The sequence below is a fragment of the Sturnira hondurensis genome, unplaced genomic scaffold, assembly GCF_014824575.4.
Source record: "Sturnira hondurensis isolate 20B ecotype Veracruz unplaced genomic scaffold, ASM1482457v3 Scaffold0014745, whole genome shotgun sequence".
NCBI lineage: Eukaryota > Metazoa > Chordata > Mammalia > Chiroptera > Phyllostomidae > Sturnira > Sturnira hondurensis.
Window position 1 is genome coordinate 1876671 of NW_028087376.1, and position 25799 is coordinate 1902469.

General features: G+C 41.6%; 1 protein-coding gene across 4 annotated transcripts in view; it reads left to right on the top strand.

The window, feature by feature from the left end:
* WDR59 (WD repeat domain 59) overlaps window positions 1-25799 on the top strand; it is a 78523-nt gene that overhangs the window by 42702 nt on the left and 10022 nt on the right. Inside the window, exons 11-22 of one of the 4 annotated variants that reach the window (XM_037063628.1) lie at window positions 220-299; window positions 1310-1442; window positions 1575-1699; window positions 3342-3506; window positions 6049-6144; window positions 6307-6463; window positions 7157-7226; window positions 12075-12228; window positions 15975-16031; window positions 21274-21407; window positions 22577-22658; window positions 25595-25707. In XM_037063628.1, the coding sequence (XP_036919523.1) occupies window positions 220-299; window positions 1310-1442; window positions 1575-1699; window positions 3342-3506; window positions 6049-6144; window positions 6307-6463; window positions 7157-7226; window positions 12075-12228; window positions 15975-16031; window positions 21274-21407; window positions 22577-22658; window positions 25595-25707 (1366 nt within the window). The other 3 variants (XM_037063624.1, XM_037063626.1, XM_037063625.1) reach the window with 3 other exon arrangements.

Here is a 25799-nt window from a genome sequence, read left to right on the forward strand (position 1 = left end):
CTTTGTTTCTTTCTACAATTGGAATGCGAGATCTATAAAGACAGAGATTATTGTATCCCTGCTATACTCCTAGTGGCTAGAACAGTGCCTGGCATATATATTCAATAAATATTTGTTGAATGGATGGATGAATGAGTAACTCTCACTCCATTGCAACTGGCAGCAAAATTGGTGTTGAATCCAGAAAAATTTCCAGGATTTTTATTTGGTGATTTCTAGGGTCCAAGGACTACCAACTGGTTACATGGTCCCGAGATCAGACCTTGAGAATGTGGCGGGTGGATTCTCAGATGCAGAGGGTATGTATTCATTGCTGTTGTGGAGGAATGTAACTGGATACAGTGCAGCCTTAAAAAAATACAGAATGTGGTATTTGTGGAAGTTAGAGGATACTGGATAGGTATTTAATACATACTTGCCGGTTGGCCCAGTGGCTTGTGCATGCCACACTAAGGCTTTGAGGTCTTCAAGAGCCAACTTCAGTATTCAGCACTTAAGGGCTGAAAAACCTGAATGTCTTTTCTTCTTGTGTTCTGGTGTAAGACACTGTGGGTAGCATATGGAGCAAATGACCTGTGGGCTTCATTTCTTTGTGTTCTAAATGGGCTGGGAAGTTCACCCAGTGTTTAGAGCCTTCTGTGTCCATCAGTGACACCTGTTCTATGAAGCCTTTTCCAGTTTTTGCCCTGTGGGTAGTATCTGTTTTATGAACCACAGGGTACCTGGTATGAACTGCTTTGCTCTGCCTCATATCCAGGTCTGTCTTCTCATTTGGTGGCTGCTTTTCTGAAGGCAGGACCCATGAGTCACTTGTATTGCCTTCCCCACAGCAGTCTGTATAGAATGGATAGAAAATGCTGGGTAAAATTTGCACTTCATACGAATTTGCAAATTTGCCCTGCTTAGTGTGAAGCCATTCGTGAGCATTTTGGTCGATTATCCTCACCCTATTGCCTTTTAAATTTATTTGCTCCAAGAAGTACCATTTGCTCTAAATGCTCTGAAGGTTATGATATTTTTGGGGTTCACTGAATAACTCCAGCAAGGCTTAGAATTTAAAATAATGTTTTCTGAGGCTTGCATAAATGATGAACAGGATAAAAAATTCCAGGGTAGAATAACAGAGTCTATTCTTCTGTATATTTAACCAGAGAGAGTTGGCGATGGGTGAAAGCTGTATTGATTGTATCAGTTTTTGTCTGATGAATCTATCCTTTGCGATTCCCATTTTTAAGTCAGAACTCTAACCACATGTGATAATCGTTTCCACTGGCTTCTCTAGACCTAGGTCTTCTACCCTTTGTTGCAGCTTTGTGCGAATGACATACTAGATGGTGTTGATGAGTTCATTGAGGGCATCTCTCTTCTGCCGGAACCAGAGAAGATCCTTCACACTCAAGACACAGAGCACCAGCACAGCTCAAGCCACGGAGAGGAAGAAGGTAATTGGTCACACTGATGTTCTGGAGGCGGCGCCCTCTACGCAGTTCAGAGCTGTAGGAGATACCTGAGAGCTGCTCTCTGACTCAGTATTAAAGATGCTTGCCAACAATTGAACCCCTCTCTCTTGCTAGTCTTAAAGGAAGACCCCCTGAGCAGTCTTCTGGAAGAGAAGAAATCCGATCAACCAGGACTGCCTCAGACTCTGCAGCAGGAGTTCTCCCTGATCAATGTACAGATCCGGAATGTCAACGTGGAGGTACTCCAAGCTTAATGTGTGGGTTGTGTGGGTGGCAGTTGTTGGGAGAAGGGACTATTTCAGCTATGATTTCGGCTAGCAAATAGCTTTGCTTCTCTAACAGAGAAGTCTCTCTTTATTTTTTTATTTTTAGATTTTCTAAAGCAACTGATGTTTTACAAATGCAGATTTTTTTTCTAACCATATTACTTTCTCGTAAGATGAACTAAAGGATTAACTGATGGGCATGTGTCTTTAAATCTCAGATGCTCCAACACCCCCTTTTACTGTATATGAAGATACTTAGATCCAGGAGGGCTTAGTGATTTGGCAGGGGACTGGTGAAGTTAATGGCAGGGCTGAGTTTGGAAGCCAAGCCTCCTGGCTCATCGGGGCTTTTTGTGCTTTGTTGTCCAATCTTCCCTTGAAGCTGATTATGTCTTTGATGATTTAGATTCATAGTAAGAATCGGTAGTAAGTGGCCAAACCTCTTTGTTCATTTCACACATGGAGAGGTTTACTCTTTTCCTTTTGGGCAGATATTGAAATTCTTTGCTTTGGAGAATTGTCTCTCTCTCTCTATAAAGGAGTTTGAAAACTCAATTATTTTTTCTTTTGCCCAGATTCAATGAACAGTAGTTGTAGATATGTACACTTACAAATCATCTCATTCGGCCTTTAAAACAACTCTTCAATAAGTGTTTTTTACCCCCACTTTACTGATGAGGACGTGGAGACACTACAAGGTGAAATGACTTGTCCAGTGTCAGCAGCTGTTTGGTGGAGGAGGTAACATTTGGACCCAGGTCTCCAGATTTGCCACACATGTGGCTCTTTTCACTGTGCCGTGTGTGTCTTCTCTAGTTGGCAGCACAAGAAATCGAAAGAGATAAAGGATTCTTAGATTAATTGGTTATCTACATCAACCCAGTTTATATACCCTTGTCCCAGTGAAAATAGTGCAGGTATCTGGCGATCTAGTTTAAGAAGGAAACCTTGATCCCTTTCCCTGGAGTGCTTTTAAAAAATTACTGTGATATAATTCATGTACTATAATTTACCCTTTTAAAGTGTATAGTTTAGTGGTTCTCAGTGCATTCACAAGGTGTGCAGTTACCACCACTGTCTAATTCCAGAGCATCTTCATCATCCCAGAGGAAACCCTATGTCCTTTCGCAGCTGTTCCCCACCCTCCACTCTCTCCAGCCCCGGCAGCCACTAATCCAGCTATTTCTGTGGATTTTCCAAGGAGTTCTTTTTAAATCGAGTCAGGTGTTTAACTTCTTGCTTTCTTTTTCTTTTTCAAAATAATATGTTTCAGTCTACCTCACAACTTCAGGATGAAGCTTTAAGTCATAATTTTTTGAACTTACTAATTTGGTGCTGTGGGGGCTGGGTGGCAGTGGCAAAGGATATGGGACAAGAAATGGAAATAGGAAAAACATAATAAAAAAATAAATGAATTTTTAAAAAGAGGAAAATAAATCAGTGCTGAAATTAATGAGTCATCCAAATCTTCTAAATTAATTTGTTTTTAGAGATTCCGCTTTCATCTTTGGAGATTTCAGGAACTAAGAGCATTCATTAGTGAATTTAAATCCATTTGTATCTGAAGACCCTTTCCGGCACGTCTCCAGAATGGTTGTCGATTTGTCCTTTGCAGATGGACGCAGCGGACAGGAGCTGCACGGTGTCTGTGCACTGTGGCAACCATCATGTCAAGGTGCTGGTCAAGTTCCCCGCACAGTACCCAAACAATGCCGCCCCTTCCTTCCAGTTTATCCATCCCACCACCATCACATCCACGATGAAGGCCAAGCTACTAAAGGTGGGGATCCTCATTTGCTTACTCTCCTTGCTGTTTGTGAGAGAGCTCTGCTCGTGAGCATGAGTACCTGAGTAGAGTAGCAGAGTCGAACGAAAACGCTGTTAGATAAGATCTGGAAGTCCTGACACACTGCAGTGTTAACACTTGCTGTTCATTTTGTGTGGAACACATTAGAGCATTTGACCTTTTTGGGTCATGGGCACTCTTTGAATGTCTAGTGAAAACTATGGACCCTTCCCAGAAACATCTGCACAATGTTGCACATAATTTTGGAAATATTAGATATGAATGATATGCAGTTCTATAATTGTATACAAACTGTTCAGAGATCTCATTAAAACTAAATATCAATCCCAGGTTAAGAGCCTTGTAATACAATTTCATTTACCTGGAAACAACATGCAAAGCGTATTCTGAAGATAAAAGTTATTTTATTATTATTATTTTTATCCTCACCTGAGGATATTTTCATTTGCTTTTTTTAGAGAGAGAGAGGGAGATAGAGAGGAAGGGAGAGAGAAAAACAGTGAGAGAGAAGCATTGATTGGTTGCCTTCATACGCTCCCATACCAGGGATCCATGCTGGGATGGGGGATTGTACACTTCGGACTGGGGGTCACACATGCCTTTATCTGGACCAGGAATAAACCTGCAACCCAGGTGTATGCCCTGACCAGGAATCAAACCCACAACCTCTTGGTTATGGGACTGTGCTCCGTCCACTCAGCCACACTGGCTGGGGGTAGAAAAGATATTTTATAATCAGGGGGAAAAAAGCATAAGGTCATTTTAAAAAATCCAGCCCATAAAAAGAGATAATGCTAGCCTCAAGGGACCCTGAGTGTGTGAAAGGATGGCAGTGCTGAGTGGAGAAGGTGCAGCCCAGCATCTGGTCTGTACCCTGCAGGTTCAGAAAGCCAACTTGTCAGTTCATGCAGAGTGCACCAGGCAGAATTCCGGAGAAAGCCCCATAGCTGGGGATGACACACCCTCTTAATTGCGAGTAGCATCTTGAGTGAAGTAACTGAGATGTCCTGACAAAACCAAGTTCGCCTGGAAGCTGTTCACCTTTGGCCTGATTTGTCTCGTATGCACTTTATCTTCTTGGAGTATGATCTGCAATAAAATTTTTATTTTATTTTTCAATTAAATTTTACATTCAATGTTGTTTTTAGTTTCAGGTATATAGCATAATGGTTATACAGTCACACACTTTACAGAGTGTTCCCCCTGGAATTTCAACTATACGTCTGGCACTGTACCTAGTTATGTAGCCAAGAAATTTTTCAGCTATCGTAAGAATCTCTGAAATGCTAAATATTCAGGTTTTGTGGTGTTTGACATTTTGTATTTGGAATTTGAGTATTTCATTGTCTTGTTTAGATATACAAAAACCAGATTTTTCTTTTGGTTATAAAAATGGTAGGATTAGGAGTGTCTTTAAAGTAGGATTTGGCAGGTTGGAGTTGGCTCAGTTGATTGAAGCATCGTCCCATAACCCGGAAGGTCTCGGCCCAGTCACGGCACATGCTTAGGCTGTAGGCTCAGACACCAGCTGGGTGTACCAGAGGCAACCGATCCATGTTTCTCTCTCTTATTGATGTTACTCTCCCTCTCTCCCTCCCTTCCCCTCTCTAAAATCAATAAGCATGTCCTCAGGTAAGGATAAAAATAAATAAATTTTTTAAATGTTTAAAAGTTGAATTCAGTGCTATCTAATAGAAATATAATGCATGCCACATGTAATTTCAAAATTTCTAGTAGCCACACAGAAAATTTTTTAAGTAGGAGGTTAATTTCAATAGTATTTTTACTTAATCTAATATACCCAAAGTATTAGTGTATCAACATGCAATCAACATGAAAATTAACATTATTGAGAGAGTATACACTTTTTTATGAAGTCTTCCACATTGGTGTGAATTTCACACTTAACAGCACACCTCAGTCCCGACAGCTCGCAGGCTCGGCGTGCCCATGCGAGTGATGATGTCCGTGTTGGGCAGCATGTGTCCAATCTGCATGTCTGTCTTCATATGTGTATGTCAATTTGTATGTACAGCATGTGCCTTAAAAGGGTGGGGTTTGTATTGTTAAGCAACCGAGAAAAGGATACATTACTCCTTTCACTGATGTGAAGTCTGCTCCCTCGGCTTATATGAGTATGTGTCACTCAGAGCACTTTGCAGTTCGGCCCAGAGGGTGTTACTTCTACGGTACTGAGGTTTCTCACGGAGCAGGGGAGGAGGAAGGGAGTGGAAGTCACTACAAACAGAGTATTCATTCCATTGCTAGCACTGTGCCCTCTCAGAACCAGCGTGTGTGCCTGCCCTGGCTGGGAAAGGGGCTTCTCGAAGTGGACTCAGAATCGAACCTCCCCTCTGAGCCTCTGGAGGTGGAAAGTAGGATGTTTGGGAAGCCTCAGGCATGGCCGTGTTCCAGTCTGCCGGTGTCTTCAGTGCTTCTGACTGCTTCGAAGAGTAGAAGTGAATCAGGAGAAAGCATGTTTGCTGTTCTTGACCTGGTTTTGTGCCTTTTCCAGATTCTGAAAGACACCTCCCTACAGAAAGTGAAACGCAACCAGAGTTGTCTGGAGCCCTGCCTGCGCCAGCTCGTCTCCTGTCTTGAGTCTTTCGTGGTGAGGTTCTTATGCCAGCCTAGGCTTTGGTGTTTTGTTTTGTCTCTTCCTCCGTTAGCTCCTGGGCACTCTGGTTTGTGATAATGGGAGTCAGTTTGTTTATTTTGTAATTCAGCTCTGAGACAGGTTGTGGTTTTTAGTCTGTTGATTTTTAAATTTCAGAATCAAGAAGACAGTGCTTCCAGCAACCCCTTTGCACTCCCAAACTCTGTCACACCGCCCTTACCCACGTTTGCCCGGGTAACCACTGCCTATGGGTCATACCAGGATGCCAATATTCCCTTTCCTAGGACTTCGGGGGCCAGGTTCTGTGGAGCAGGTTGGTCTCTTTGTGGTTCTCTGATTCTAGACTGTTTAGAGAAGATTTTATTTATTCATTTTTAGAGAGTGGGGAAGGGAGGGAGAAGGAAAGGGAGAGAAACTTCAACATGCAAAAGATATTGTTTGCCTCTCGCACGCCCCTGAGTGCGTGTGCCCTGGCATGTGCCCTGACTGGGATTGAACTGGTGACCCTTTGGTTCACAGGCCACACTCAGTCCACTGAGCCACACCAGCCAGGACTCTGATTCTAGGTTTTGAGAGAGAACAATTTTTCTTCATTTTTTATTTCCTGAGGACTCAAAAGACTTGTGCAGTAGTGTTACATGGTTCAGCACCAGCTGGTGTCTGTGAACATGTCCAGTGAATGTTTGCCAGAATTACTGTCTTGATAAGTGAGAATCTGAGTCTTACTCAGAGTCCTGATTCTCAGGAGGGAACAGGCCCCCTAGCTGGGGGATGTAAAGTGCTTGTGAAGACCCTTCACACCCCATACATCCCATCTCTCCTGGGTCCTGGAGATTCTGACCTTTGTCCTTGTTAAGTATGGCTGCAGTCATGGGCCTCTGCACCTCACAGAAATGTGTCTGTCCTTCAGGTATATTGAAATAGACAAAAGATTGACCAGTGCTGCCTTAGGATACCCCACATCTAGCTCACTGACCATGTGCACATGTGATGTCTTCTTTGTCAGGGTACCTGGTGTATTTCACAAGGCCTGTGACGATGCATCGAGCAGTGTCTCCGACAGAACCTACTCCGAGGTGAGTCTGGGGATGCAGATGTAAGCTATATTCATTCATAAAGCGGATGGACACCTGGGAATGACCACTGAGTTTGTCTTTGGACAACTTATTTTGTCTTTAAGTATTAGGTATTTTACTAAATACCTCTTAGATTTATTTGGAAAAGATAAGATTCATTAAGTTGCAACTAAGCTTTCTACTGTGAAGTTATGACCAAACCACTAGAAGGAATAGCTTGATAAAAGCTGTCAAAATAAGGCAAGTTTATTTTTCATGTGCTTTCCCCTGTTGCTAAAGTATTAGTTGAGCATTAAATACAATGAAGAAAATAGTAAGTGATCGTCTGGAGCCCCCAACAGTAACATGCCACTGCTGACTGCAGTGTGTTCACATTCTTTTTAACTATGTGGGTCGTATGTGGGAAAAACCTAAACAATAAGGGAGTTTTAAATGAAATAAGAAAGTTTTTTTTTTTTCAAACTCATCCCAGGGAAAGCCACTGTTAATAGATTAATGTGTGTGTTTTCTGTTTAGTCTTCATTACTTTTCTTCTTTTTTTTGAGAGGCAATCTAGTGTAGCCAGTGGGAATATAGACTTTAGAGAGAGGGAGAGAGGGAAATATTAGCGTGAGAGAGAAACATCAATTGGTTGCCTCCTGTGCGCACCCTGACTGGGGACTGAACCCACAACCTAGGTATGTGCCCTGACTGAGAATGAAACGCATGGCCTTTTGGTGTACAGGATGACACTCCAACCAGCTGACCCACCTGGCCAGGGCATCTCTGTAGTTTTATGACCTGAGGACTGTGCTTGATTTTCCTCAACAATAATTAGGGATGATAATGGCACCTACCTCCTTTACTTTGAAGATTAAACGAGTAACTGCATTTCTTCTTATTACTACTTTTTGAAAAAAGTTTTTATTAATAGTCTTATTGATATGTAATTCACAGAGTATACAATTGACCCATGTATTTATTTTATTTTTATCTTATTTATTTTTTAAAAGATTTTATTTCTTTATCTTTAGAGGGGAAGGGAGGGAGAGAGGGAGAGAAATATCAATGCATGATTGCCTCTCAAGCATCCCCTGCCGGGAACTGGCCTGCAACCCAGGCATGTGCCCTGACTGGGAACTGAACTGCAATCCTTTGGTTCATAGGTCAACGCTCAATCCACTGAGCTACACCAGCCAGGGCCAGTTGACCCCTTTAAAGTGTGTAATTTAGTGGCTTTTAGTAAGTTCACAGATATGTGCAGCCATCACTACAGGCAAATTCTAGAACATTTTCATTATTCCAGAAAGGAGCTTTGTGTCCCTTAGCTGTCACTCCTCCCCCCAAATCCCCTATTCTTTCAGCCCCGAGCGCACGCTGTTCTACTTTCGGTCTATAAATGTGCCCATTCCAGACATTTCATATAAATGAAATCATACAGGATGTGGTCCTTTGTGGCTGGCTTCTTTTATCCAGTATAATGTTTTAAGGATCATACATATTATAGCATGTATCAGTACTTTATTTTTTGCCACATATTCATATATCTATGTATCACATTTTATTCATTCATTAGTCTGGACATTTGGGTTATTTCTACTATTTGGGTATTATGAATAATGCTGCTATGAACATTTGTATATGAGCTTTTGTGTAGATGCACATTTTTGTTTTTCTTGGGCATTACCTAGGAGTGGAATTGCTGGATCATATGGTAAAGTTTTATTTTTTAAAATTTAATAAACTTTATTATTTAGAGCACTTTTACATTCATAATAAAATTGACTGGGAAGTGTAGAAAGTACCCATATATCCCCGTTCCCCTCACCGCCCCCACACAGCATCCCTCATAGTACTGGTTTTTAAAATTTAAATATGGTGAGTCATATACCATAGACTTCCTGTTCTACAATATGGTGACCATGATAACTTCTAACCCTCCTGCTACAAACACCTGGAGGTATTGGTGTGATATTTTAGGACACTTACGAATGAATAGCTGAGCTAACAAGAAAGGAGATTGAGTCAAGTGCATGAGCGCTGCTGTCCTGGGAGTTTGTCAGTCTCTGCAGTAACCCAGGCAGATGAGACCTTGGCCCTGCAAGAACTAGGAGTTAAGTGCTGGACACCCCTTACATTACACTGGCCTCCTTATTTGAAAGATCGGACTGGAAAACAATCACTCTCAAAGAAAACAAATATATATTTATGTCTGAACTTTAGATCAGGGGGGAAAATGTTCCTGTTAGAAGGTTTTTCATGCTAACAGTGTTTTTTGAAAGATTTTGTTTACTTAATTTTAGAGAGGGGAAGGGAAGGAGAAAGAGAGGGAGGGGAACATTGTATGGTTGCTTCTCACGTGGCCCCTACTGGAGACCTGGCCCGCAACCCAGGCATGTGCCCTGACTGGCAATCGAACTGTTGACCCTTTGGTTTGCAGCCTGTACTCAATCCACTGAGCTATACCAGCCAGGGCCTAACAGTGTTTTATTGAGTTATAATTTATAGCACAAAATTGTGAAGTGTGTATCTTGGTGACCAAGCACCCAGATCAAGACACAGAGTATTGCCTTCACCCTGAAACTTCCCTGGTCACTTTGCCCAGAGGAAACTGCTACTGTGTCTTCCATCATGGCCATTTACTTTGCCTATGCTTGAATTTCATCTAAATAGGCTATGCAGCATGTGCTATTTTGATTTTATTTTTATTGTTTGAGCTGTTATAGTTCCCACTTTTTCCCTGTCCTCACCTCTATCCAGCCCCACCTTTTCCCCTCCCTAAGCCAGTCCCCGTATTGTTGTTCGTGTCCACCTGTTGTGCATGAATGTTCCTTGGTTAATCCCTCTACCATCTTTTATTTCGTGTGCCCTCTTCCTCAACCCCACCCAGCGTGTACCATTTTATGTCTGGCTTATTTTGCTCAACTTCACGTTTTGGAAATTAATCCTCATTGTCGCAGGTACCCATAGGTTCATTGAATGAAAATAATACAGTTTGTTTATTCACACACATATTTTCTGTGGACCTACAAATATAAGTCCCTTTATGGATGTGTGTATTAATTTCTGTACCTAAGGAGTCACATCCCTGGGTCATAGGATAGTTGTATGTTTAATTTTATTAGAATTGCCAAGCACAAGTCTGCGCCCAGCAGTGTATTGTACCATTTTACACTCCACCAGCAGTGTTCTAGAGTTTTGGTGACTCCACATCCTCTCCAAAACTTGGTATTTTCAATTGTTTTAACTTTAGCCATTGTGGTAGGTGTATAGGGTTATCTCCTTGTGGCTTTAATTTGCATTGCCTGTGATGATGACTAGTGGTGTTGCGCCAGGATTGTGTGCTGACTGAGCATCTGGGTGTCTTTTGAAAATGTGCCTGTTCAACTATTTTGCCCATTTTTTGGACTATTTCTTATTATTCATTAATTTTAAGTTTTTAAAAAAGATTTCATTTATTTATTTTTAGAGGGGGGAAGGGAGGGGGAAAGAGAGAGAGAGAAATATCCATGTGTGAGAGAAACATCGGCCAGTTGCCTCTCACTCCCCCAACCAGGGAACTGCTCTGCAACCCAGGCATGTGCACTGACTGGGAATCAAACCGTGACCTTTTGGTTTACTAGCTGATGCTCAGTCCACTGAGCCACACCAGTCAGGGTTTATTATTTATTTATGGTAGTTTTTCATTTTGGTCGAGTCCTTAGCTATGTGTATGTATTGATTTTCTTTTAATCTGTGGCTTGTCTTTCTCTCTCCTTAGTGATTTTTGATGAATAGCATTTTTAATTTTTATAAAATCCAATTCATAAGTTTTTAAATCTTATGGTTCATGCTTTTGTGGTCTGTCAAAAAAAATATTTGCCTTCCCCAAGGTCATGAAACTCTTCTTCCGTATTTCCTTTCAAAAGGTTATAGTTTTAAATTTCTTATTAAAAATCTAGAATTAATCTCAAATTAATTTTGATATGAGCCAGAAGTCAAAGTTTACTTTTTCTTCAGAAGAGGTGTATCACTGATCCAGCACCATTTGCAGAAAAGATTTTTCCTTTCTCGTTATGCGTTGCTATGCTTGTTGGAAATTAGTTGCTCATGTTTGTGGATTTATTTCTGGATCTTTTTTCTTTAATCAGTTGGTCTCTTCTGATGCTAATACTACTCTTACTGTAGCTTTATATACTAGGTCTTCCAATCTGTCTAAGTCCTCCAAGTTTATTGTTTTTATTTAGGATTGTGTTGGCTATTCTAGGTCCTTTACATTTCTATAAAAGATGCGATCAGCTCATTGGTTTCTATGATAAAGCTCAAATTTTGATTGGAATTGTTTTGACTCTGTAGATCAGTTTGGAGAAAATCGAGATCTAAACAATATGTAATTTTCCAGTCCACTAACATGGAGTACTTTTCTGTTGTCTTGGGTCTTCTTTAATTTCTCTCAGCAATATCTTTTATTTTGTATTTTCAATGCATATTTTTAAATTAAATTTATTTCTAGGTATTTGATGTGTTTTGATGCTACTGTAAATTAAAATTTTAAAATGTGTATTTTCCAAATGTTTGCTTCTAATATACAGAAATGCAGTAGGTTTTTGTAGCTTGACCTTGTGTGTAAACTCATGTACTAGTTTTAGTAGTTTGTAGATTCCTTTGAATTTTTTATGTATGTATATATAATCGGGGAAACATTCTCTGCTTCTGCAGATAAAATGTTTTTCAGTTCTGAAAGTTCTCTTTGGTTCTTTTTTGAAGTTTCCATTTTTCCCCATTTTATCCATCTTTTCTTCTTGGTTTCATCAAGCACTAAGAACAGCACTACTTAGAAATGTGGAGAGATTGAAGCCAGTGTGGATAATGTTGCATTTTCAACCACAGATCTCTCTCGGCCTTGTCTGCTTATCATACTGGCTTGATTGCGCCAATGAAGATCCGCACAGAGGCCCCTGGGAACCTTCGTTTATACAGTGGGAGCCCCACTCGCAGTGAGAAAGAGCAGGTCTCCATCAGCTCCTTCTACTACAAGGAGCGGGTAAGCAGCAGAGCCACAGCCCTTGATTCTTATTCATTCCCTGATGCTTCTTTGTCTTCCTGCCTGCCATGCTCAGCAGCTAAATTAGTAGTCTTCTCTCACCTTTCACTTTCATAAATAGTTTGTTAAAGAAAGACCATTGTTTGGTGCCTTTTCATTGGTTTTAACTGCTGTAAATTGTTTGTGTGTGTGTCGGGGGGAATGTTAGTTCTTATAATCCGGAGTCTTCTCTTCTCTCCATTTAACCCTGTTTTTGTCATTCCCATTCATTAAGTTGATTCTCATGCTTTCAGACAGAATAATTTAGCTTCAGGTCTTCCTTGGTATTCTGATCTTCATCAACAAGTTAAGGGGTATTTCTGAAGGCTTAGGATCTTGATATACTTGGAACTTCATATCTGTGAGAAATTTTAAAGTTGGTCTCTAAGAAGTTTTATAATTTTCCTAAGTCTACACTGAAGTACCCATTTGAATGAACCATTTCATGTAAAAATCACCTGAACCTGTCCTTTCGCTCCTGGGTTCTCAAAGAACCCATCATCCCTCAAGCATATGAAGAGCCAGAAGCCTTTAGTGACAGCAGTGGAGATGTTGGCACAGCGTGGGAAGGACTCTGAGACCCTTTCTCATGAGATGGAGAGTCTGGCTTAAACGGGCTTTTAACTGACATGGGGTTTGAGCTACTCACAAACTCATTTCTTAGGGATTCTTTGTTGTTTTCCTCCACTAATGAAGAAATGATGGATTGACTTCCATTAAAATTTTTTAATTGAATTAGTTTAAATAAACCAGTTTCTAGTAAGTGTTGGAGATGTCTTCACTTTGTTTGCACTTACTGTCTAATCTTCTTGGTTCACACTGATAATCTGCCCTCTCTGACGTTGTCATCTGAAATGGGTGGCAGTAGCTGATGCTTAAGACAGGATCAGAGTTGGGCAAAATCATTCAGTCAAACATGGACAGTGATTTTTTTTATTGCCTTTCTGGCCAGCTTTCTATAGTCCCTTCCACACATCTCTGCTGAAATGACTTCCACTCCTCTGGCTGTACAGACCTTCTTGGAATAAAAAAAAATTTTCTTTAATGCCAGCTAGACACTAACTGGTTAGATGATTTGATAAACTGGTGGGAACTAAGGCATTTTTTAGTTGACATGCATGCTAGCCACAGAAACTCATGGTTGGGTAACTGGGGATTTTCTTTAGTGTCACAGCCAGGTTGTGGAAATCTTTTAGTCAAAGAGGCAGTTCTGAATTCCCTTAAGTCATGTCATGTGCCGCTTGTGCTTGGATTCAGATTGGGCACAATGCCTGGACTAGCACTTTTGACTCTGTGACAATGTGTAGAGGCCATGTTCAGTCAAAATAACTCAGGTTCCAACTTGGGACTTCTCCTAATGCAGAAGTGTTTGTAATTCCTACCCGCATGGTTTTGGTGGTCTGGCCTATTTCACTGCAAACAGCATAGTCACAAAGAGGGACCCAGGAAGGAGTGTGGTGTTTCAGTTTGGCGTAGGTCCCACTGTACTGCTTCTCTGCAGAAAATGGGCTATGACCCCCTCTAGAATGACATAGAGTGGTCTTTAGGTTTTACTTCAGATAATGAGAAGTAAAATGGGGGAGACACTTTTATTATAATTTTGTATGAAACTTTTATATGGCTATATAACATACAAACAGGAAAGATCACAAATCATAAGCATGTAATTCAGTGAATTAACAATCATACTGGCCAGGAAATAAAACATTACAAGAACCCTAGAAGCCCTGGGGGAAAGAAGGCACGTTTCAATGGATGACATAATAATTTTTAGGTGAAATCAAATGAAATTGGTGATACTTGACTATTCTCAGTCTTTTTTTTAAAAGAAGAGTATTTACTTTATTTTATTTACCTTTAGAGGGGAAGGGTTAGGGAGAGACATATCAACGTATGGTTGCCTCTCCTTCGTTCCATGCTGGGAACTGGCCTGCGAACCAAGCATGTGCCCTGACTGGGAATTGAACTGCAGTCCTTTGGTTCACAGGCCTGTGCTCAATCCACTGAGCTACACCAGCCAGAGCTATTCTCAGTCTTAAAGAAAAGTTTCAGTTGGTTCAACCTAATAAAACATTAAAATGAGCGATTCAGTTATTTTGTGATGAATTTGAAATAAATTCATCTCTCCTGGAAGTTGTTCATGCCCATCCCATTTGCATGGGGTGAGGAGGGAGGACTAAAGCAGGGCACACAGCCATGACGCTGCACAGAGGCCCTCTTCTCTTCCTTGTGGACGGTGGTACGGTTTTGTGCCTTAAGGAGTCTAGTTTCACAGGTCAAATAATACCACTTTCATTACTTTTGTTCTGGAAATGATTCCAGTTTACTAAATTTCCATGTCTTTATTTTCAGCCTAGATTTTTGTCCTACACATCTCTATTCTCTCTTAGATCTCTATCCCTGAGATCTTTGAATAACATAAAGGAAACTAATACAACTGCCTGAAAGTGTAGCAAGGACGGTATTGTAGCATATTTTGGCAGTTACAAAAAAAATGTGGAGCCATTGTGCATCATTGTCTCTTGCTTTTGTTTTTGTGTTTTTAACCTGCCCTGCTTAGGTTATGTTATTATATTAAGCTAAATGTTCTCCAGATGTAATTCCATGGTTGCTTCCAAAATTTTTTAAAAACATGAGACACCTTTTATAGGAAGTTAGGAAACAGAGAGATGCTAGCATTCATTTGGTAACTGGACTAACTATTAAAAGTTGATGAAGTATTGCTTATTCTAAGGGTGAATTGGAAGGCCCAGAACTTCAGAGAAACATTCGGCATTACCCTATAAACATTTAAAATTTTTTCTTTTTAAAGTTTTTTATTGAGAGATTTTTTGTATTTTAACATTTTTAATTAAAAATTTTAAATTATATTTTTCCATTACTATCTATCCCCCCACAGCCCCTTTCCCCTACACCCACCCATCCCTGCAATCACCACACTGTTCAACATTTACAAAATTTTGCAACCTCCCACATTTACTTCAGTTTATGTTATTAAAATAGCTGTAATATAAATAACTGGGGAGGTCTCGAAGTTGCTAGAATAACTTGATTTCCATAAACAGTGCCTGCGTTCCCAGTCTCATACCAATTGTCACGTTGTTAGCAAGAGTGACCTTAAGTCCTTCACCATAGCTCCTTCTTCCCCGCATTTCTCTGGGGCTCTTGCTTCCCCATGGCTTCATTCTAAAAATAGTCCTGCCATCCCAAGGTCAAGATTTCCAGTTTCTCCAATGTCCTTTAGCCACACACTAAAACAGTGTGGTACTGAGTGTACGGAAGAACTTCTTCCTTCTCAGGAATGAGACCCTTCTCACGCATACCCACTCCACTGTCAATCCCCTGTCACTCCACTTGCCCGGTGGCCCTGATCCTCGTTAGAGAACCACGGACCCTGATCACAGTTCCTGTGTCAGAGCAGTGTGGGCGTCAGCCTCCTTATACCCTGAGAAGTGTTTTGGGCTGAAGAACAAGGACGTTGGAGCTGGGTTTGGAGTGTGACGGGTTGAGAGGGAGGTGAGGGAATCCACCTATCGCTGTTTTACATTCAGATTTGGTAGTCATTTCAATCCCAGTTTTGCAGTATGTTATGGTGCCTTTTAATCCGTCAGATGTATGGGAAGCTTTCATTTCATTCTATATTTTTCCCTTTTAATTTTCTTGGTGTTTTTCTTCCCTCCTCCTGGGTGTAACGTTTTCACGCACAGATGTCTCCTCGCTCTGCCCGGCGACGTTGGTCCATACAAGCAATTAACGACTTCCCGGTACTGTGCGCTGTGCAAATGCTCTCCTTGACTAATTCTGTCTCTGCCCAAAGGCCCAAGAATAAAATGCCACCTGCCTGGCTTTGAGGAACCTGAAATGACGAGCTGGCTGGGCTTCAGGACCAGCAACAGTAAATTTCCATTCTCGGGAGTCATGTGCCAACGACTGCCTCCCCGACAGTTTCAGACGGGTGAATACTGGTCCCATTAAGGATCGTGAATGGACTTCTGAAAATGAAGCTCAGTACTGGGTTTCTTGGGAAGAAACCAGTTGTAAACCTTGAGCTCACCTGATTTCGTTTGGAGAATTTGTATAATTTCATAGAGCTTTTGAAAGCCCACCTTTGGCATTGGGGAAGCAGAGGAAGATATAAGAGAGTTTCGGTTTAGAAACTCTGAACTGAATGGTGGGCTTCCACCATTCAGTCTGTTTTTATCATCTTGGTCTAATTCAAAGAAGGAAGTGCCCGCCTGTTTCATTGGCATGACACATAAGCTAGTGTTTCTCCTTTGGCAATTACCTGTAACAGATTTTTTCCCCTTACCATCAGTATTTTGCACTGGCAGTAAAACCGTGCTATGGACATCCTCTCTTCCTGTTCTACCTTTCCTGTCCTATTGGCCATCTCCCCTCTTCTGTCTTCCTCTCCCGCCCCCTTTACATGCCAGCAGTGCCACGGTGACCTCAGGCTGTGCAAGGCAGCCTTGAGGCTTTAGAGTAAATTTCATTTGGTTTAAAAAAATACTTAGGGGAATAGTTACAGCCTTTTCGTATAAGAACCAGTTGAAATCAGGAGCCCTAATTAGCAAGTACCACTGCTGCCAACAGTGTGCAGGTGGAGCTGCCAGTGTGGCCGCCTTTCCTCAAAACGGCTGCCCAGCCAAGCCGGCTGCTGAATTTCCACAGATTTTTCCCGCAGTCCTGCTCCTGCTGCCATTTCAGCAGGAACTCCTAGACCCACTGCCCACTCTGCTGATTATCCATTGTTGACGGGGTTGCTGCAAAGCAGTTGGTTACTTATTCTTGGGCTGTTTTTGCATTTAACCCATTTATCGGCATTGATGTTGCCTCCAATTGTAGCAGTAACACTGGTGGTACAGTCGCAAGCTGGCTGTTGGTTGTCATTCAGTGCTATTTGCACCAATGCTTCCCTCGCTGTCCGTCCCACCTGACTCGTTTCTTTCCTGTCCTCTTTCCCGTAATTCCATGAACCCCTTCTTGGTATGTTCAGAGGAGCATCCCAGTGCTCATTATGTGATAACTGTCTGTGTTGCTTTGTCTCTTTTCTCAATCTTTGCTTATAATCTGTGGGGAAGGGCATTTTTTCTTGACGGGGCATTGAGAAGACCTAAGAGAAATGCAGAATCCTTTGCTTCCCAGAGATAACGGATTTTACTGTGCAGAAAAGCATCTGTGTTTTAGCCCGTCAGAGTGAGACTGGAGCAAGGCAGTAGGATGAGGGGACGTTTGGGCCCGAGTGCCCTCCCCACATGCAGACTGGTGTGTCATTGTTCTCTCCCTGTCATCACCTGACAGTTGCACAGATGAGAGGGACTCCTAAAATCACACAAGATTTTAGGGGGAAAGGAAGTCTTGGGGAAGTGTGGATGGAATACAAACCCTTTTTATCGCCAAAGCTCTAGAAAAACACCCTGAAAAGTTGTCCATGCTCATTAGGGAGCATCAGTGATTTGAGATTTAGCATATCTTCATTCAGGCAGCCTTGTTTTATTTGAATCCCTAGAGTAATCAGCCACTAGACAGGATCACTGAGTGACCCCTGTAGACTGAAGGGGAGGTATTTCATATTTTAAGACCACCAACCAACAGATTGAAAAAGAAACTATTTTGTGACTGTTTAAAGATGTTTGATAAAGTATTTCTTGCTGGGTTAAATGAATGAACACTGGTGTCCCATAATTGCTTTTATAGTTTGATTTTTGGTGACAGCTATAATTAGGTGTTTGGGGGAAACTTCTATTATAGGCTGGAAGGCAGCCTTTCATAAAACAGGTTTCATAAAAAATCAGCTATGCATCAAACAGATCAAACAGAGAAGCACCTAGAAGCCTGGTATGTCTCAGGAAGTTGACAAGGAAGTCCCAGGGAATACAGACTCTGCTTCCCATAATCCCGTGAAGGATAATCATAGATAGTTGTCCAAGACCACTATCTTTACAGTTTCATCAAGTGCTTGTTAATGACTCATATTGATTTGTTTCTACTGATCTCTGTAAACCAGGACTGCAGGTGGGGGCAGAGTCCTAATACATCTCACTGGACTCCGAGACTTCTCTATGAATGCACCTAATCCCAACAAATCCATAAAGGTGATTAAACAGAGTGAGGTGCAGGCTCTTGAACCTGGCCTGAGATGCAGCACCTGGGGCTGAGTGTGGTGTGCCCTATGTGAAGCCATAGCTGCAGGAGCTGCTGGCCTCTGCTCATCTGCAGCACACTGCTCTGGCTCAGTGTGACCAGTTACAGTGCCTGGCAGAGAAGTGACCGTAGAAGTGAGTCATTGTAGAGGATAGGCCTCATTAGAATCAGATGCTGTCCTCCTTCTCTGCAGAGATGGATCCATTTAAAAATGGACCAAGCTATTTCCATATTGACGGGTAGCTTAATCAGGACTTAATTTTTTTCTCCTTTTAATCTAAAATCATACTTTTCAATAAAACAGGTTAACAAATATGGGCTTAGTAGCCTGACAGCCCTGTGTTTGAATCTCAGCTCTTACAAGCGTGGCCTTGAGTAATGGAGGCCACAGCCCCTTCTCAAGGGAGCTGTAGCGAAGGCTAATGCTCGCGTAGTAAGCAGTGCGCAGCAGGAGCTAAAGTTACTAATGGCAGGCAAGCCAATGTCTGTACACTTGGACTTGTGTCCAGACATCTCTCATTTCCTGCATATGGGAGCCTGCATAACCATTTGTAGGTAAGGCTCTAGGGAAATAAGATAATTGCTCATGATATTCCATGTCCATTACCCACTCTGTGCAAGTATATTCGACATTCTAAAATGATCACTCTTAGAAATTGCTCAAGTCTACCAGGAAAAACATTTTAAAATGAGCTAGGCTATTTGCAAATGAACCACTTTCAGCACATGGGTCTTAATATTATATTTTTATTGGGTTTGCTTAAAAAGTCTGGGTATTGTGGTGGTTTTCACTGTGGTCTGAGAGGTATAAACCCGCTCCCTTGTGAACCTCTGTTTATTACCCCTATTTAGTTAAACAGAGCTAGTTTATTGCTCAATTGTTTAAGTGCTTTTCATTTTCTCTTTGTATTAAGGAACCAGAATGACTACCTGGAACAGTGTTTTAGAAGCCCAGAAGACCAAATTAGGTGGATCATACTCCCTTCCTAGTTGAATCTCTATAGTGTAGATCTTTTCCTTTCTTTCCTTTCCTTTCCCTTCCTTTTCCCTTTCCTTTCCCTTCCTTTTTCCTTTCCTTTCCCTTCCTTTTTCCTTCCTTCCTCCCTTTCTTCCTTCCTCCAGTACCCTAAACTCATGTGAAATGACCATTTATGTGGGACCTCTGGGTCTGTCATTTTCTGGAATTTTTAAACCGTGGAACCTGGATGAAAATCATAGTGAAACGAGTGTGTGTACTTACACCCTCCCTGTTCTAGTTAACCACACTGCTGTTCCAGTCTCTGCCAAATTGCCCTCCCTACTAAAACCAGTCATATCGTAATAATACCAGTGTGCACACTACGGCATCATCTGTGTCGGTTAACACTGCCTGGCTCCAGTCCATTCTGACAGGTTGTTTGCTCTTTAGCACACTCTCCCCTTACTTCCATCCACCTCAGGATATTTATGACTAAAAGGATAGTGCTTTTTGTGAGTATGCACATAATTCAAACTTCTTCACCTACCTTTCTTGAACTAAGCCCAGGTGCCCTGGATTTGGTAGGTTCCGTAACACTGACTAATCCTGGAAGGAGTTACATGCACTGGGCAACTTCGGGATTAGATGAGACATCGGAGGTCAGAGACGTCGGAGGTCAGAGACATCTGACTGTGGACCATGACTGATTTGTGGAAGAGTGATTACATAAAAATCACTTGTGGAAAATGAATTTGTGGGTCATCTAAATAATGATCAAATCTAAATCTCTGAAGGTTTATACACATTCATAAAAATTATGGATTTTAAAATGACACTTTTTCAGTTTATAGTGTGCACTTTCCTTTTTACTGCACCCTTATTAACCTTGTGAGATTGGAACACAGCTCATCTGAGCCACATGTTTTCAATGAACGAAGAGAGAGTGACCTGAGACTAAATTCACAGCAAATGAGTAATTTGCCCAGGGTTACCTTGAACCAGCACATGTGGCGAACGGACCTGTAACTTGGTTTTTGGACCCCAATGGCAGGCCCTTCCACTGGCTCCTTTTCATCCTTTGTTAACAAACATGTCTCCTCCCTCAGCTGAGTCACTTTGGTGGCCCCCTTATTAATTTCTGGCAATAAAATAAAAGAGATTACCACTCTCTTGGTTGTCATTTTAAAGATACCAGATGGTGCTACTCTCTCTAATAATTTCCATTTTCTGAGCCATCTCTCATTTCCCACAAACGGGCTCCTGTGTAGCCATTTGTAGGTAAGGCTCTGGGGGAATATGATAATTGCTCGTGATCTTCCATGCCCATTACCCACATCCCTCTCTCTGCTCAAGTATTTTCCACATTCTAAAATAATTACTTTTAGAAATAATTCAAGTCTGCTAGGAAAAACAGGATAATTCTCTTTGAGCTACTAAGTTTTTCTGTCTGCCTATCATAGATTACAGTTTGCAGAGCTCACACTATGTCTGTTAAAACTGTCTTTAGAAGGAAAAAAAAACTTTGATTAGTTTCAAGCAAGAACTTTGAACCTAACCTTAAAAGTCATTATTCCACATTTTTGTGGTCTTTACTAACTGATTTACCTGCTGTTCTTTTTTGTCTTTATTTGTAAAATCCTGCCTTCCAGATGTCTGTTTCTGAGCACCTGCAGAATGTACCCAGTTCTGCAGCAGGTGCCTGTTTTCCTGTTAGGCTTTGGGGCCAGGAGCTCAATGCCCTTTGTTATCCTTTTGTTTCCTACAGATGCTGATTCATGTAATTGTGGGCATGATGTAATGCAAAGTCTCTGCAACTTGCCAGTGACCCAACTATGATGTGCTCTGCAACTGTAGGTTTCCATTCATCAAAGTCCCCATTAGTTATATCTTGTCATCTCCCCCAGAAATCGAGGAGATGGAAAAGCAAGCGTGAGGGATCAGACTCAGGCAATCGACCGATCAAGGCTGCCGGGAAAGTTATCATCCAGGATATCGCATGCCTTCTTCCAGTTCATAAGGCATTGGGAGAACTATACATGTAAGTTCAAAATTTCAAGTGTGCCATGCCTATCATTTAGTCAGGATTATCGAAGTTTTTGTTTTGTTTTGTTTGTTTAAGTATTGGAACCCTTTCTTCAAAAGCGGTTTTAGGAGAAGCCCAATGTGTTAGCTTTTCATTTGTGCATGACAAACTACCACAGACTTAGTAGGTTAAAACAGCGCACATTGTCTCACAATTTCCGTGGGTCAGGAGTTTGGGCCTGGCCTCGCTGGGTTCTTGCTCAGGTCTCACCTGGCTGAAATCATGGAGTTCAGCAGGCAATGTGCTTATCTAATGCTCAGGGTCCTCTTCCAGCTCATTCAGGTTGTTAGCAGGATTCGGTTTCTTGCAGCCATTGAACTAGGTGAATTTCATCTTCTTTGAGACCAGCAGGAGTATCTCGCTGTCACTACAACTTCTTTCTAAGGTGTCACCTAGTTAGGTCAGGCTCACTCAGGGTAATCTCCCTGTTGACAGGTTTGAAGACTGATAAATGATAATCGTGGGAGTGACATTCCATCAGTAGTCACTGGTCTCGCCCACATTTAGAGGGAGGGATTTCTAGAAGGTACTATGGCAGGGGTCAGAAATCTTGAGAACAGCCTCAGAATTCTGCTTCCCAGGCCCAGTCAGTGAAATGGATAAAGCAGAGCCACTTTGGTTGGAGGGAGTTGGGAAGTGAGTGACAAGCATTGAGAGGTTGGTCTGCGGTTTCCTTTTTTCTTGAACTTGAACACGTAACAAAAAGTACCATATTTATTGGGTAGTATATATACGCAGCACACTATTCTTTGTGTTAGAAACTATGCTATTGTATGTATTTCAGTCCATTTTTATTCAACCCTCAAGCCTGGGGGGCTCCACAGAAAAGTGGGTTGGCATATTGGTCTTTGAGTCTGGCCGCCTCTCCTGGCTTCCAGGAGTGAGCGATTTCACCTTCCCCAGCCTGAACCCACACACAGCATCAGCTGGTAGATAAACATTTTCTTCATGTTACATATAAAGGTATGTTTAGGCCAATACAAGTAAAACACTTTGAGTGACAACCAAAGAGGCAGTTTTTTATCTGTTGGTCAAAGCAGGAATCATTGATTTAGGAAGTTAGACTAGAAAGAATTGTTATTTTGTTTTTAGAAAGAAACTTTTAAATTCTTTTTAAATTTCAGATTAAATGTAAATGATATTCAAGAAACGTGTCAGAAGAATGCTACTTCGGCCTTGCTCGTTGGAAGGAAGGATCTTGTCCAGGTACGTCCGTTCCTGCTGGAGATCTGGGTTTTCCTCTTTGAGCAGGTTGTTTTCACATGGTAGTTACAGCTTAGTAACGTTTCAAGGTCTGTCTCCTATTTTGCAGTTTCTCACCCATTTTCTTTGCCAAACTACAGGGCTAGAGCAGCTTTCTAAGTCTCTTGGATGCTTTTCTTATTAGTGCTCAGTCGAGAGGACCCTAAAGTATTTACTAAGTAATTTTTATTGCATCTCTTTTCAGTACCGTGGTGATTGTTACATACCTAAATTTGGGTATCAGTACCTTTACCCTTTGTATTCTCAATTCTATTTTATTTTCCTTTAAAACATGCTTCATTTCATAACAAGTTTACAAAAACATTCCTTTAGAATAGACATGTTCAGTTTTAAAATGTGTGATCTTACAAAAATTTAAATCTTCATTTTTGCAGGAATACATCGGTGTATTAAAGCAAACTGCTCCTACATTGTTTTTTAACAGCTTTATTGAGATATAGTCCATGTACCATGCAATTCACCCGTTTAAAATGCACCATCCAATGACTCTTAGTGTACTCACAGAGTTTTGCAACTATTGCCACAGATACTTTTAGAACATTTTCATTACTTTAAAAAGACACCCCACACCCCTTCGTTCTCAATCCCTTCTTCCCCAACCCAGCCCCAGGAGACCACTAATCCGCTCTCCAAGTCTGTTGCACTGTAGTCTTTAGTGTGAGGTAATCCTCACACTAAAACACAATTGAGCAGTGGAAACTGCTAGCTGTTTTCCCTATTCACTCAGGTGTTTCCCCTTATAACCCTCCAAATGACTTGAGCTAAGGCCTTCTTTTGATTTCTATTTGTAAAAAATTCTAAGGATTTCCATTTGTCTCCTAATAAGCACTGTCAAGTTTTTGCTCAAACCCTATTAGGTGAAATTTGAAGTCATGAATATAATCTATTTCTATAAGGACCCAGCCACGTAAAGTTCTGCAAACGCTGAGAAGCAAAATACAGTCGTATAAATACTGGGGAATGTGTAATAGGATGCGTAGGTCCCGCTCAGCGTCCTGGTGCTGTGCTCCTGGGCAGATCATTTCAGGCTCTCTCAGCCTCCGTGTACTGTTTGTGAGATGGGAACTACAAGAAGAATCGCCTCATAGGGTGGGTGAGGAAACTGGTAAATGCAGTGCCAAGGCAGACCCAATGTTCATGTTCTGAAAAACATTCTCTGAGGAAAAATTACATCCTAAAGTGCTTTGCTTTGTTGTTTAAGTTTTTATTAGGTTGAACTGGAGACTCAGGCTAGTGTGAGGTATGATGAGAAAGCCTTTCCCTTGAACTTCGACAGACCGGAGTTTGAACCTAGGCTCTGTTACTTTTCTGTTATGTGATTCTAGGCAGCCCCCTCATCCTCCTGAACCTTGGTTTCCTCGACTGTAAAGTAGGAACAATACGTCTAAGGCCCTGATAGATGGTAACTACCCAATATATGGTACATTTACTATGGCTGTTCTTGCAATTATCTTTGTGATTTGTGGTATGGCACTGTTTCATATGGGACAGATGTGACATTGATGCAAATGGTTGAAAAACATTTTCTATTCTTCATGCACAGGTTGACATTGATGTGCCTACTATTTTGCAATGAATTGCAGAAATAAGTCTAAGTGTCAGCTATTTCCGTCGAAGCTATTAGGAAGTGTGTGTTACAAGAGAGGAAATAACAGATCTAGGTTGTCAACCAGGGTAGTAAACATCCTATCCCATCCTTTCGGCAGCTGTGCACATGAGTCACTTATTAGAGGTGAACATGAACATAACCTCTGGTTTCTCATTTGAACCGGTACTTGCATGCATTAACAATATTGATGCCACATGACTAATTTACACACCTGATATGTTTCACTGACTGTTTTTCAGTATTTTTATTTGCTCATTCTTTTTTCTTAGATTTTAAACTCCTTGTTTAAAGACTGCATTTCCCTTTTCTAGTTTTCCACAGAGTCTAACGTAGTGTTTTCCTGTTAGTAGGCTACAGTGATCTGTTGCTACTAAGAAATATTTCTGGAAAGTGTATTCCATTTTTAAAGGTGTGGAGGGGCCCTGGCTGGTGTGGCTCAGTGGATTGAGTGGCTCAGTGGATTGAGAAGCAAACGGTCACCGGTTCATTTCCCAGTTAGGGCACATGCCTGGGTTGTGGGCCAGGTCCCTGGCTGGGGCCATTCAAGAGGCAACCAATCAGTGTTTCTCTTCTTCTCTTTCTTCCTCCCTTCATTTCTCTCCAAAAATAAATAAAATATTAAAAAATAAAATAAAGATGTGGAGGGGAGTGGGCTCTGTGGATGGCACAATGTATTTAGCGTGTGCTACATCTCAGGTTTAACAGACACTTAAAGCACATTGGTTTCTGCTTGATGGCACCAGGCCCCACGAGATGTCAAGTTGGGAGGGAGCTATTCCTTAGATTTGGTGTTAACACAAAGAAAGCCAAGTCTAGTTTGTCTTGGCCTGTTTGTCTATAGTTTCAGAGAGTGTACTGAAACTTTTGTGAGGAAAGCAGCTGCTTTTCACTATTTGCTAAAGAAGGACAGGTCTTTGATGTGATACCAAATGCTTTTTCCTCCCTGCCAGTTCACTAATGAAGCAGCAGAAGGTCACGGGAGTTAGTGGTTAAATAGGCAACCTGTTGAAGTTGTTGCAGCGTCATTTCTCTGAAATTTGCTTAATCCGAGTGTGTTTGGTTAGTGTTTCCGAAATGCTGCAGTCCCCTGAGAACCTCTTTAAAATGCCATTCCTGATTCGGTAGGCCTGGGGTGGGGCCTGAAACCCTGCCCTTCAGGAAGCTTTGCAGCTCTCAGAGTAGCAGGGGGGCGTGTATGGGGGGTTCTTTCACGCTTCCTGTTCCTGCCCTCACCACTCTGAGTGTGGGTGTTTCTCTTTCATTTGTCCAGGTTTGGTCGCTGGCTACAGTAGCTACAGATCTTTGCCTTGGTCCGAAGTCTGATCCAGATTTGGAGACACCCTGGGCTCGGCATCCATTCGGGCGACAGCTGCTGGAGTCACTGTAGGTTTGGAGAGCTGAGAGTGAGGAAAATGAGCCATGGGAAATTTAGGTCTGTCAGCATTGCAAGGTGTTTGTCTGAGAAGAAAGTGCTG